The sequence below is a fragment of the Nannospalax galili genome, unplaced genomic scaffold (genome assembly GCF_000622305.1).
Source record: "Nannospalax galili isolate Female #2095 unplaced genomic scaffold, S.galili_v1.0 scaffold95, whole genome shotgun sequence".
In the NCBI taxonomy this organism is placed as follows: Eukaryota; Metazoa; Chordata; class Mammalia; order Rodentia; family Spalacidae; genus Nannospalax; species Nannospalax galili.
Genome location: NW_008342393.1, coordinates 613,527 through 625,453, shown reverse-complemented (window position 1 = coordinate 625,453; position 11,927 = coordinate 613,527). Strand labels below are relative to the sequence as shown.

The window sequence follows — 11,927 nt, the reverse complement described above, 5'->3', positions numbered from 1 at the left end:
TTACAGGCTTTTTAAAAATGTGAGGCCAGGCGAGGTGGCGCACGCCTTTAATCCCAGCACTTGGGAGGCAAAGGCAGGTAGATCTTTGTGAGTTCAAGGCCAGCCTGGTCTGCATAGTGAGTTCCAGGACAGCAGGAGCTACAGGGAGACCCTGTCTCAAAAAGACCAAATAATAATAATAAATAAAATAAAAAATAAAAATAAATTAAAAAAAAGTAAACTGACAAAGATGGTTGTTTGGGCTACAGTGGGGACATTGCATCTGGAAAAAATTTGATTTGAGATGCCCTAAATGCTCATGTTAGACCTCCCTCATCTCTCGGGAGACACCAAGGCACCAAGACCAAACAGGTGACTTAGAGCCAGGAGTACTCCTTTTTTCAAAGGGCAGCCCAAGCCGGGGAATTTTCATTGGGATGTTTGTGTATGCATGCATCTTTTTATTGGTCCCCTACTATGTGATAGGACCACCCTTGTTATGTTTAAATTTCCAAACAACTCTGTGCCGTAGCATGTTATCTCCATTTCACAGATGAGTCTAAAGTTTAGGTCACATGCCCCAAATCACAGGATTGGTTTTCGGGTTAGAGTACAGGTCTAGTTACCTCCAGATATATTTGCTTCCGTACATCAAGCTAAAATCCAGAATTTTTGATGTTCTGAGCCTATGTTCCTTTAGCCTAGTTTCACAATTTGAAAGTACAAAGGAGCTCCGAGTTCTCCACGCGCAGTGTTGGGGACTGCTAAACTCACATAACACATCTTTCTACGCGGAACTAGAAAGCGAGAGCCTTGTTTCCTGGCGAAGAGAAAACAGTAAGGGACCGGAAGTTGCTTGTGTCAATCTGGGTGCTGGCCCGCCAGACCCGGTTGAGGCCGTAGCGGACTGCCCTTTCCCAAGATGGCTTCAAAGATTGGTTCGAGACGCTGGTTGCTGCAGCTGATCATGCAGCTGGGTTCGGTGCTGCTCACACGCTGCCCCTTTTGGGGCTGTTTCAGTCAGCTCATGCTGTACGCTGAAAGGGCGGAGGCGCGCCGGTGAGCGTGCCCACGAAGCGGTCGAATGCGGGTGGGGGGCGGTACGGCCTGTCCCAGGAACTAGGGTGCGATGTTGTAGGAATGTTGGGACCCACAAGTTGAGACACTTGGACTGGAATAAGTTGGGAGGAATTGGTGTCCAGACTGGTTGGGAGGGTCTTTGGTCCTGGTGTACGGCCAGATCTGATGCGGCGGACCTGGCCGTGAGAGGGGACTCCAGTTTCTGGGGAGAAATGGAGTTTTCGGGAACTTACAGAAGTCCCCAGGCGCTTATTTGCCGTTCATTCTGACATCGTTGCTTCCCTACTCTTGGCTCACAGGAAGCCTGACATCCCAGTGCCTTACCTCTATTTCGACATGGGGGCGGCTGTGCTGTGTGCTAGCTTCATGTCCTTCGGAGTGAAGCGGCGCTGGTTTGCGCTGGGGGCCGCACTACAGCTGGCGATTAGCACCTACGCTGCCTACATCGGTGGCTACGTCCACTACGGGGACTGGCTGAAGGTGAGCACGTCGACCCTAGAAGAGACTTAGCTATGGGGAAGGAGCTGCGAGCTCCCAGGTCACTTGGTCGGCATGTCTGGTACTCAAATTCATAAAGCAAAAGGGACCTTGGACAGTATCTGGTCTACTTGTGGATTCTATGAAATGCAATTAATATTAGTGAGAATTTGTGCCTGCAAGCTTGGAAGTAAGGTGGGAGGAAGGCAGGACCATTGAGGAAGGGACTGTTAGTCCAACAGGGGAGGCAAATATGTGGACAGCCGTGCAGCTATGGGACAGTGGAGCTTTTTTTTTTTTTGAGAATCTCCTTGTAGCCCCAGCTGGCCTGGAACTCACTATGTAGACCAGGCTGGCCTCAAACTCACAGAGATCCACCTGCCTCTGCCTCCCGAGTGCTAGGATCAAAGGCGTGCGCCACCATGCCAGGCCTTGGAGCTATTTTTTTATTTTTATTTTTTTATTGGTACAGACACTATACTACACAGAGATAACCTTGGGCTTAGACTCTAGACTGGGGTGAAAGAGAGGACAATGTGTGGTGTCTGGGTTGTGCCACTTACTTTCTGTAGGACCACAGACAATTTTCTTAACCTCCTTGACCCTCAGTGGGGCCTGTCCACCACACTTGGAATAGATAAGATGGTACATCAGATAAAATGGGATGTGTAGAAGTGGCCAGTTCTATATACTAGGCAACCAAGAAAAATGTAAGGAGTGCAGTTCTTGACTGGGGTCTCCCTTACCTGGCCTTAGGTCCGTATGTACTCACGTACAGTTGCCATCATTGGTGGCTTTCTGGTGCTGGCCAGCGGGGCTGGGGAGATGTACCGTCGGAAACCTCGAAGCCGTTCTCTGCAGTCCACTGGCCAGGTGTTTCTGGGCATCTACCTCATCTGTGTGGTAGGTTGGAATTCTTTTGGTTGGAGGCACTTGTGTAGGAGTAAAATGGTGGCTCTTAGGGGTTGTCCTGGACAGGTGTCGAGGGCTTCCCAAGCATGTGCTACCTGGCTAAGGTTCCTGTCTTCCAGCATCACTGCCACCAAGTAGATAAGAAGTTGACCTTCCATTCAGTCATAATCTTGAGAGTCAGGCAGACAAGATGAGGTGATTTTCTCATTGCTTCAGTCTCCAGTAGACTGGCAGAGGAGACAACAAAGAAGTGTACAGCTCAGCCCTAGTTGTAACTGTCACCTAGAGCTGATGGGGGCTACCTAGGGTAGACAGGCATAGCCTTTTCGGGTGCTTGAGAAGGCCAGCGTAGATGAGGCTATGGATAGGCTTCACGCACTTGACCTTATCCTAGTAGCCAGACACCACATCCCATGTATGGAGTTCTATGTGGGCTTCCATGGTATGTGTATTCAAAAGTGGGAATCTCAGTCTGACTGTGGAGACACACTTCCTTCCTTCAGAAGCCCAGGGGAGTAGAGATACAGCCTTTCCTTGTGGGGCCCTGTAGTCAGAGGGGAAGACACAGGTCCTACTTTCAGAGAGTCCTCATTCTGAGAGGGGACTCAAGCCCATCTTATAGGGGCTGACTTGTAGATGCCCTCTCAGGGAGACTCTCAGCGTGCTGGAGAGTCTTAGAGATGCTGTGTCCCTAGGCTTACTCACTGCAACACAGCAAGGAGGACCGGCTGGCATACCTGAACCATCTTCCAGGAGGGGAGCTGATGATCCAGCTGTTCTTTGTGCTGTATGGTGTCCTGGCCCTTGCCTTCCTGTCAGGCTACTATGTGACCTTGGCCGCCCAGATCCTGGCTGTATTGCTGCCCCCGGTCGTGCTGCTCATCGATGGCAATGTCTCCTACTGGCACAACACACGGCGTGTTGAGTTCTGGAATCAGATGAAGCTCATTGGCGAGAGTGTGGGGATCTTTGGGGCTGCAGTCATCTTGGCTACTGATGGCTGAATTCGACAAGGAATGGCTGAGATGGGCACAGGGGGCCACTGAGGACTACCCTACCTTTCTCCTTGCTGACCCAGTTGCTGTTTATTTATGCCTCTTGGTTTGTTTGATTTTTTTTTTTTTTAATAGTTTTCTTCCCTAAGTTCCTGGCTCAGCCTGTGGGAAGATGGGAGCCCTCATGCATTAGCCTTACAGTGTTGTTTTTTTCTTCCCTGTTTTTTAGGGGAAAGCTGAGGCTTGCTGCCCGCTGTGTGACCAGGGAGGGAAGAGTCCCTGAAAAGGGAGTAAGGCAGAGATGGGGTACATGTACTAAGACTGGCATATAGGAAGATCTGGAAGGGAACAAATGTGAAAAGTTCCTTCTGAACCTGGCAGATGCAGCTAAGCTAAAAAGTGCTTTTCAGACTGGGTATACCCATGTATTCACACATGTAGGGGGGACCGTGCGGGAGAAACAGTGGCTACTTTAGAGGTCATGTGGGTTCTTGGGAAATGGTGGGACAGAGAGCTGTCACCCGCTGTTGAGTTCAGAGCAGGCCCTGGTCTGCTCTGGGATATGCTGGGAACAGCAGACTGTGGCCAGCCCGTCCACTCCCTCATCTGTTTCCAACTCCTTGGTTGGCCTGGTTGGGTGGAGTACCCTCCCAAACACCAGACCACACAGTCTTCCAAAAATAAACATTTTATACAGACATTTTGTTTTTGCATCTATCTTTTCCATGGGGCACTTTGTTATTGGCTAGGGTTGACCATCTCTGGTTAAGCCCCATCTTTCTCTTCCATGGGAGTTCCCCCAGTTCTTTGAATGTCTTTAAAATTTTTTTTAAAACATTGATTGGTGGGTACAGTTCAGTAGTGCAGCATTTTCCTGGAATGCCACAGGCCCTGGTTTCATCCCAGCACTGAAAAAGAACTTCTCATATCCCCAAATCCTTACTGTAATTTGTTTTCTTTTTTGTTGTTTTTGTTTTTCTTTTTGAGACAGAGTCTCACTACATAACATTGGCTGGTCTGGAACTTCCTATGTAGATCAGGCTGGACTCACGCAGAAATCTATCTGCCTCTCCCTCCCAAGTGCTGGGACTAATGGTGTGTGCCACCACACCTGGCTTGGTTTTGTTTTTGAGACAGGATCTTACTATGTAGCCCAGAATGGCCCCAAATTCATGTTCTTCCTGCCTCTACTTCCAGAATGCTGGTTACTGGAATGTCCTGCCACATCAGGCTTAATTTATGCTTTTGATTTCTCCCTCAGTTCCTTTCATGGCCTGTCTTTCCCTCTTTGCCCCTTTGGAACACACTATACATGAGGAAGTGGTTTAGAAAAGGTAAGCAGCTTGGTACAAACCACAGAGCAAATCCAGCCAGAGCTAGATGGCTGCTTAGGTCTCTCTAATGCCCAACCTTGATGTATTCTTGACAAACATGATTCCCAAGGGAAGTCAGGCTGCTCTTGGGCCTTGGGCCTGTCACAGCCCCTGATCTTAAAACTGACCACCTCCCTGCTTGTTTCTGCCCTCTAGTAACTTAAAGCAGCCCTAGTTAGCCAGTAAGGAATCTGGTCTATTAAAATGTTCAAAAAGGGCTGGAGATGTAGCTCAGTTGGTGGTCCTGGGTTCAGATCCCACCACTGAATAAACTGGGTATGGTGGTACATGCCTATAATCCCAACACTCAGAAGGTGAAGGCAAGAAGGCTACATAGTAAGTTTGAGGCCAACCTGGACTATATAAGATACTACATTAAAAAAAAAAAAAAAAGGAATGGGTAGGGGAGGGGGGCACTGGAGAGATAGCTAAGTGGTTAAGATCGCTTGCTTGTTTGATCATGAAGACCAGAGTTCAGATCCCAGTACCCATGTTGATAGATCCACAAATGCCTTAATTCTAGCTCCAAGGGATCTGATGACTTCTTCTGGCCTCTATGGGTATCTGCACACAACATGTGCACACATACATACATATAAGTAAAATAAAAAATAAGACTTGAAGGGCTGGAGAGATTGCTCAGTGGTTAAAAGTACTTGTTCTTTCCGATAACTGGAGTTTGGTTCCCAGCACTCATGTTGGGTGGCTCACAACTGCCTGTAATGCCAGCTCCAGGGGATCCCTTCTGGCCTCCACAGGTACTTACATATGTGTGCATATACACACAGATTTTAAAAAGTCTTTAAAAAAAAGATTGATAGGGGACTGGAGAGATGTCTCAGCGGTTAAGAACACTAGTTGTTCTCGCAGAAGACCTGGGTTTGAATCCCAGCACCCACATGGCAGCTAACAACTGTCCGTAACTCCAGTTCCAGGGGATCTGACAGCCTCTTCTGTCCTCTGCGGGCATTGCACAACATGGGTGCATTTACCTACATGCAGGCAATACACGCATACACATAAAATAAAAATAATAAATAAGCTGGGCGTGGTGGCGCACGCCATAGTCCCAGCACTTGAGAGGCAAAGGCAGGCGGATCTCTGTGAGTTCAAGGCCAGCCTGGTCTACATAGTGAGTTCCAGGACAGCTGGGGTTACAGGGAGACCCTGCTTCAAAAAGACAAAAAAATAAAATATTTTTTATAAAAAGGTTGGTAAAACATTGAATGAAGCCTCTGGGCTCTGGATTGCTGCTCAGCTGAGGTTTGTCGGTCTTGCAAAGATAATGTATGATCTGTAGTGGGACAGAGACTGGCCAAGTCTGGCTTTTAAGCCAAGGCTAGCCTGTGATTTCTCTGGGCTCATAGATAAACATGCCACTGCAGTCAGCTAGGTTTTAGCTCATGTGGGAAAGGGGCTATGGGTAGGGCCTCTCCACAGGGACAAGCAACCATCTGGACTGCAGGATGCTTCCTAACCTAGGGGTAGAGCATTCTTCCTGAGGTCTGTTGACCCTCAGGTGAAGAGACAGTGACCATGTTTACCCCATGGCCCTCCAGTTCTTTCCAGGAATCCTCTGGTCCCTGGTTCTCATGCTCTTGTTCTCAGAGGGCCGCTGCTAATTTCAAGTGTGAGCTGACTCAGACAAGTATTTGCATTTTAATCAAGACCTCCTGAAAAATGGAAAGACCCAAAGGAAGTAAAATGAGTGGTTGGAGATCAGGCAGGTGAGAATAGTTATTTAAGACAAAGGAACCTCAAAACAACACAGAGGCCACAGGAATTGGCCTGGCCTTAAGGTTACCCTAAGTAGAGCCCTGGAAAGCAACCCCCAACCCAATTCCAGGCTGAAAATTGAAGGCCATCTGGTTGTGGCTTTGAAGCAGGGTCTTCAGCTGCCTTCCCTTTTGTGTTTCCCCGTCCTTCGTACCCTCGGCAGATGGCACTGCTTCCTCCTCAGTTGCCTGGGGTCGCCCTCCAGTAGGCATGATTTTTGGTCCACCCTGGCTGTCCCAGGGCCTGTGGGGCCCACGATGGGGGTCAGCTGCCTGGGTCAGAAGCTGGTTTGCAGAAGGAGTCTGGCAGCCCCTTGGCATGGTTGACCAGTTCATAGGAGTCCCGGATGTCAGCTAGGCCAAACCAGAAGAAGATCCACTGTTTGTTGGAGAAGCTGCCATCGCAGTGCTTGAAGTACCTGGGTTGGGAGGACAACAGGGTTGGCTTTTAGGATGAGGCCAGTGCTGACTGCTCACTGGGTCTGTCTTCAAGAATATTTGTCTGTTACATGTTACACACACCACTAGGGCCCACTGTTGTTTTATCCCTAGAGCAGCAACCTGAACTTGTCATTAAGGCTGTATTGGCCTTTCCCAAAACAGCAGCTAAGGCTCAGAGAAGTCAGGTAACTTGCCAGGGTCACAGTTACGAAGGTGAGAGAGGATGTTCCCTGCTCTCTTCATCAACTTAGTTGTGTAGCAAAGGGGCTGGTTCCTGGTCACTTCCTAGTGCTCAGAGAGCAGGGGAGTAGGGGCTCAGGGTGTCTGATACATGAAGGAGCAGAGGGGTGTGTTCCTTTTGAGTGTTCCCTAGAGTGGGTCTGGAGTCAGGAGTCTGAAACAGCCTGAGGAGAGCAGGAGTTATCAGAACCCTGGGAGGGGCAGACTTGGCAGGAGTTAGATGTCACTTGCTTCAAAGAAAGCAGAAAGATGGGACTGAGGAATGCTATTAGGCCTCGGCGAGGCTCTTCCCTGCAGAAGGGAAGCTAGTGAAAGGAGGGAAAGCTCAGTTGCTTGTCTAGTGAAGACCGGACATGGCTGGGCAGGACCCCACCCCCATTCTCCCAGGAGGAGGGCGATGCCTACCAGGGATTGATGGGGTTGGTGACTCGAGAGCGCCAGAACAGCATTTGCAGGTCCCTCCGAAGGCGCTCCCACAGGATCTGACCCGAGCCTTGGCCCTGGCGACCTGAGCTCACCACAAATTTGTCCAGGTATGGGGTGCCCCCTAATACCGGCTCCATGGTCAGAATGGCTGCGGCGTTGTACCTGGTGCAGCGGGAGAGAGGCAGGCTCAGCCTCCTCTGCCCAGCTTCAGCCCTTGGGTTCTGCCCTTTAGGGCCTGGAGGCTCACCCCTCAGAGAAGTAGATCGAGTGCAGCCGTGGGCGCAGGGACTCCAAATAATCGTCCCGGAGCTTCTTGCCGAAGCTGGCGTTGACCAGGTTCACTAGGCGGCCCTGGTCCAGGCTGTCCAGGTTACGTACTCGCAGCATCCGCTCTGCGTTCTTGAACAGGGTGCCTGACCCTGGGGCGAGATTGGTGGAGAGAGGTTGGCCCAGAGCGGGGTCCACCGCTCCACCTGCGCTCCCTGTTCTTGGCTCCAGACAGGGCAAGGCCTGGGGGAGGAAGGTAACAAATACCCTCCATTCCCCCCTCCCCCTCTTTTTTTTTTTTTAGTCTTTTTGAGACGGTCTCCCTGTAGCCTTAGTTGTCCTGGAACTCAGTGTAGACCAGGCACTCACAGAAATCCGCCTGCCGCTGCCTCCCAAGTGCTGGGATTAAAGGCGTGCGCCACCACCACACCGGGCAAAAATAGCCTTTTTTGAGACCTCCACAGTCAAATGATTTTTGTGGTCTGCACCGATTTGCCTGCAGAGTTTGTCCCCCAGCCGTCCACCCATCGCTGGCAGCACCTCCAATTTCCCTAGGTCCCGCTTCTCTTCCTAAACTTTGTCCCTGCGGGCTCCTAGTCCCTCCCACCACTCAAGTTCAGCCCGCCTCTTACCGCAGTCCAACTCCCCCTATCCCATCCCTTCTAAGTCCCACCACCAACGGTGGCCGTCATCTACTCAAGCTCCGCCCATCTCCCTGGTACAACCAAGTCCTTTCCCAGTTCTCAGCATCTCGGCCTCTCACCTCCCCCAGGTGTTGGCAGCTGCAGGAAGCCATTGGTGTGGCCTCTCCCTACAGCTCCCAGATTGATAGGACAGTCCCCAGGCCTCGCCGGCGCTCACTCCTGGGACCCCGCTCCCGCCCACCTACCCTCCCGCGGTCCTCACCCTTGTTGCTGAAGAGCTCGGTGAGCAGTGTGCTGGCAGCAGTGATGACCGCGGAGGAGTGGTGGGGCAGGCGACTGAGCACATCCACGATGAGCCTAATCTGCTGCCGTTCTTTGATGCTCAGCCACTCCGCGTTGGTTACCAGGTCCAGGTCGGCGGGCAGGTTCACGTTGCTCAGAATCTGCCACCAGGGCGAGAGGATGAGCCTCCCACCTACAGGTAGCCTACAGCCACCGATGTGCCCCCATCCCCAGACTGGGCCCTGCCTTCCTATGACCCCTTACTTCCTCCCGGAGTCCTCCGCTATGAAGTGCTCAGATCTGGGCACCAGGGGCCAAAACCCTCTCTGATATTCTGTTAGACCTTCCTACTCCAGTGGCTTGAAAGTGACTGTGGTCTGCAAAGGAGTCTTGCAGGGCCGCAAGACCGAGGCCTTCATGATGCCTAGAGTCATGAGAGAGGCGCACCTTCTGACTGGCATCCTGTAGGCCGCCTGAATTATTGAGGAAGATGATTTTGGTAGGCTTTAGCGCTTTGGCCAGCGACGCGGTCACCTCCAGTGAATCGAGAAGCACCGAGCGACGCGCAGCTGTCTCTCCAATGGGGCACAGGATAGGGATGCTGCTGGACTCCAGGCACCACTGCAACAGATCTGTCTCCACCGAGACGATGCCACCGTAGCTGTGGACCAGATGTAGTGTTCAAGAGGGCCCCCTGTAGCTTGGTGGGACCAGGGCAAGGCCTGCAGAGTGGCCGCTCTGAGGACTCCAGGGCTGGCAGGGCGGACACTAACCTAGCATGCGGGGCTGGTTCCGCAGCGCTCAGTACTGACCCACCGCCAAAAAAAGGCACGGCAGTGGCCGCGTTGTGCCGCAGCTCATTTACTAGCACTTTGCAGCTCTGGGCAAGCTGTGTCTTGGCTTCCCAGAAGGAAAGACAGCCGGAAGGCGCTGTGGGGGTGGGCAGCCCCAGGACCACCAGTGGTTTCATGTCCATGCGCTGCAGGAAGGCCAGGGCGAAGGCCAGGCTGGACACCGCCTGAGGACACTTGAGTACCTCTTCTTCCACCTGTCAGAATTGGGTGTTCAGGGGTGCGACATTGGCTCTGAGCCACTTGCTCCTACTTAGTCCTTAGGACTCTTGGAGTGATCGCATTCTGCTCAGGTGCTGTCAGGCCCCACTTTTGGCCACCGGTGCTCATTTGCTCCGCCCTTTGTCCCCTTTGTTGGGTCTTACCACCCCCTTATCTCTCACTAGTTCATCCCTTGCTCCTCCCTGCGACCTTGGAACTCTGGGACGCGTTGGGGGGAGGGGTGATGCGAAAGCTCTGCGGTCTGAACCCCTAACTGCGTCCATGGTGAGGGGTCGTCCTTCTTTCATCAGGCCTAGAGAACTGGGCTCCCCCGCCTCCTCATTGGCGTCAGGTGCAGTTTCTAGGGGCGCACCGCCTTGTCTATCTCCAGCACTAGTCAGAGCCTCTGCACTCCCTTCCCTGGCCCTGCCATGCAGGATCAACTACTGATCACATGAGGCCGAATACCCAGCTCCCTGCTGTGACGCGGCAACGGCCGGCTCCGCTTACCTCCATGACGGCGAAGGGCTTGTCCACCGAGCGGTAGCAGATCTGGAACTGTGTGAGCCAGTGGCGTGCCTCCCCTGGGCTGGCGCCACACTGGTTCAGGAAGGCCTGGATGTCCCGCTGCACCAGCGATCTGCCGGCCCGGGCCGTAGGGGTCTCGGGGGGACTTGGAGGCGATGCCCACAACGGCTCCTCGACTGCAGGCGACTGGACTCGGCCCTCCACGCCCTCCGCCTCCTCCACGCGAGCCCAGGCTGTACTGAGCCGACGTCCCGGGCTGGCGCCCCTAGCTGTTCGCCGCCGCGCGCTGCCACTTAGTCTCCGGGAACCCCCAGGACCTCCGGGGTCGCGCAGCCTTCTTACCGCAGCAGCTGTGCGCAGGGCTGTGGCCACCCACGCCGTCTACAAAACAAAACCACTATCTCCTCCTGGAGGTGCACCCAACCCCCCCCCCCCCCCCCCCCCGCCACACACTGGTGGCGTTCTTTCTGGAGCGGGAAGCACTGGGGGGCTCTTAACTTGCAGCTGGGGAGGGACTGGATCAGGTACGGGGCGGGGCGGGATAGGAGTCCTGAAGTGGCTTCTGGGTGCGTTTGGGGAGGGGCAGTTTGAGGGTCAGGGGGCGGGGCCTCCAGAATTATCCGCCCCCTGGGAGGGGGAGAATGGATCTACTAGCTAGGGTCAGGAGGTCGACGATAAAGAGTGACGGCGGAGCTCTTTAATCTCCTTGCCAATGGCTCCAGAAGGGCTCGTTTGTAGGTTCTTGATGAGGAGGGAGAGGAGGTGGCCTTGGGTGTATTAGGGGTTGGAAGAAGGAATCTGGAAAGACTGAACATCGGGTGCAGGCCTCCCTGTAGCGCACCGGATGCAAAGTCCTCTTGTCAAGATGGACGTGGTGGCGGCATATGTTTGTAATCTCAACTTCCTGGGAGGCTGGGGCGGAGGATTACTGAGTTTGAGGCGAATTTAGGTTACATAGCAAAATCTTGTCCCCCAAAAACTAAAGCTAAACCAAACAAAAAAGCCAATACAGCCCACCATGGTAGCCACATGTCTACACAAAATCCTGCCTTAAAAAAAATAAAATATGCTGGGTGTGGGGGCACACACCTTTCATCCCAGCACTCGGGAGACAGAGGCAGGCCTGCAGCATCTCTATGAAATCAAGGCCAGCCTGGTCTACATAGTGAATTCCAGGCCAGCTGGGGGCTACAGGGAGACCCTGTCTCAAAAAGACAAATAAAAATAAATAAATAAATAAATAAATAAATAAATAGTCTTCTTGGGGTTGGAGAGATGGTTCCGAACGTAAGAGCACTGGCTGCTCTTCCAGAGGACCCAGGTTCAGTTTCCAGCACCCACATGGCCACTAAAAACCTTCCATAACTCCAGTTCCAGGGGGCCCAACACCCTCTTTTGGCCTCTGTGGGCATTGTACACATGTAGTGCACTTATATCCATGCAAGCAAAACAGTCA

The 11,927-nt window shown here is 52.5% G+C and overlaps 2 protein-coding genes across 2 annotated transcripts; one reads left to right on the top strand and one right to left on the bottom strand.

The window, feature by feature from the left end:
- The first annotated feature begins 515 nt into the window (after nucleotides 1-515).
- Nucleotides 516-4,114, top strand: Tmem101 (transmembrane protein 101). The gene is made up of 4 exons (XM_008838153.3): nucleotides 516-1,038; nucleotides 1,359-1,539; nucleotides 2,293-2,439; nucleotides 3,144-4,114. Exons 1-4 carry the CDS (start codon nucleotides 902-904, stop codon nucleotides 3,450-3,452), a joined length of 774 nt encoding a protein of 257 aa, XP_008836375.1. The 5' UTR covers nucleotides 516-901; the 3' UTR covers nucleotides 3,453-4,114.
- A 2,338-nt stretch (nucleotides 4,115-6,452) lies between these two features.
- Nucleotides 6,453-10,857, bottom strand: Nags (N-acetylglutamate synthase). The gene is made up of 7 exons (XM_029565994.1): nucleotides 10,454-10,857; nucleotides 9,665-9,939; nucleotides 9,339-9,552; nucleotides 8,872-9,052; nucleotides 7,946-8,117; nucleotides 7,678-7,860; nucleotides 6,453-7,010 (listed from the first exon to the last, which is right to left on the bottom strand). Exons 1-7 carry the CDS (start codon nucleotides 10,457-10,459, stop codon nucleotides 6,857-6,859), a joined length of 1,185 nt encoding a protein of 394 aa, XP_029421854.1. The 5' UTR covers nucleotides 10,460-10,857; the 3' UTR covers nucleotides 6,453-6,856.
- Nucleotides 10,858-11,927: the final 1,070 nt, after the last annotated feature.

Bases quoted from the DNA above. Each gene is read 5' to 3' on its own strand.
- Tmem101 (XM_008838153.3), top strand. From the start codon at position 902: ATGGCTTCAAAGATTGGTTCGAGACGCTGGTTGCTGCAGCTGATCATG. The intron at 1,540-2,292 runs GTGAGCACGTCG...ACCTGGCCTTAG, and splicing joins ACTACGGGGACTGGCTGAAG to GTCCGTATGTACTCACGTAC. The intron at 2,440-3,143 runs GTAGGTTGGAAT...CTGTGTCCCTAG, and splicing joins GCATCTACCTCATCTGTGTG to GCTTACTCACTGCAACACAG.
- Nags (XM_029565994.1), bottom strand. The intron at 8,118-8,871 runs GTGAGGACCGCG...ATCTCGCCCCAG, and splicing joins CGAGCTCTTCAGCAACAAGG to GGTCAGGCACCCTGTTCAAG. The intron at 7,011-7,677 runs GTAGGCATCGCC...CTCCCAACCCAG, and splicing joins ACCAACCCCATCAATCCCTG to GTACTTCAAGCACTGCGATG.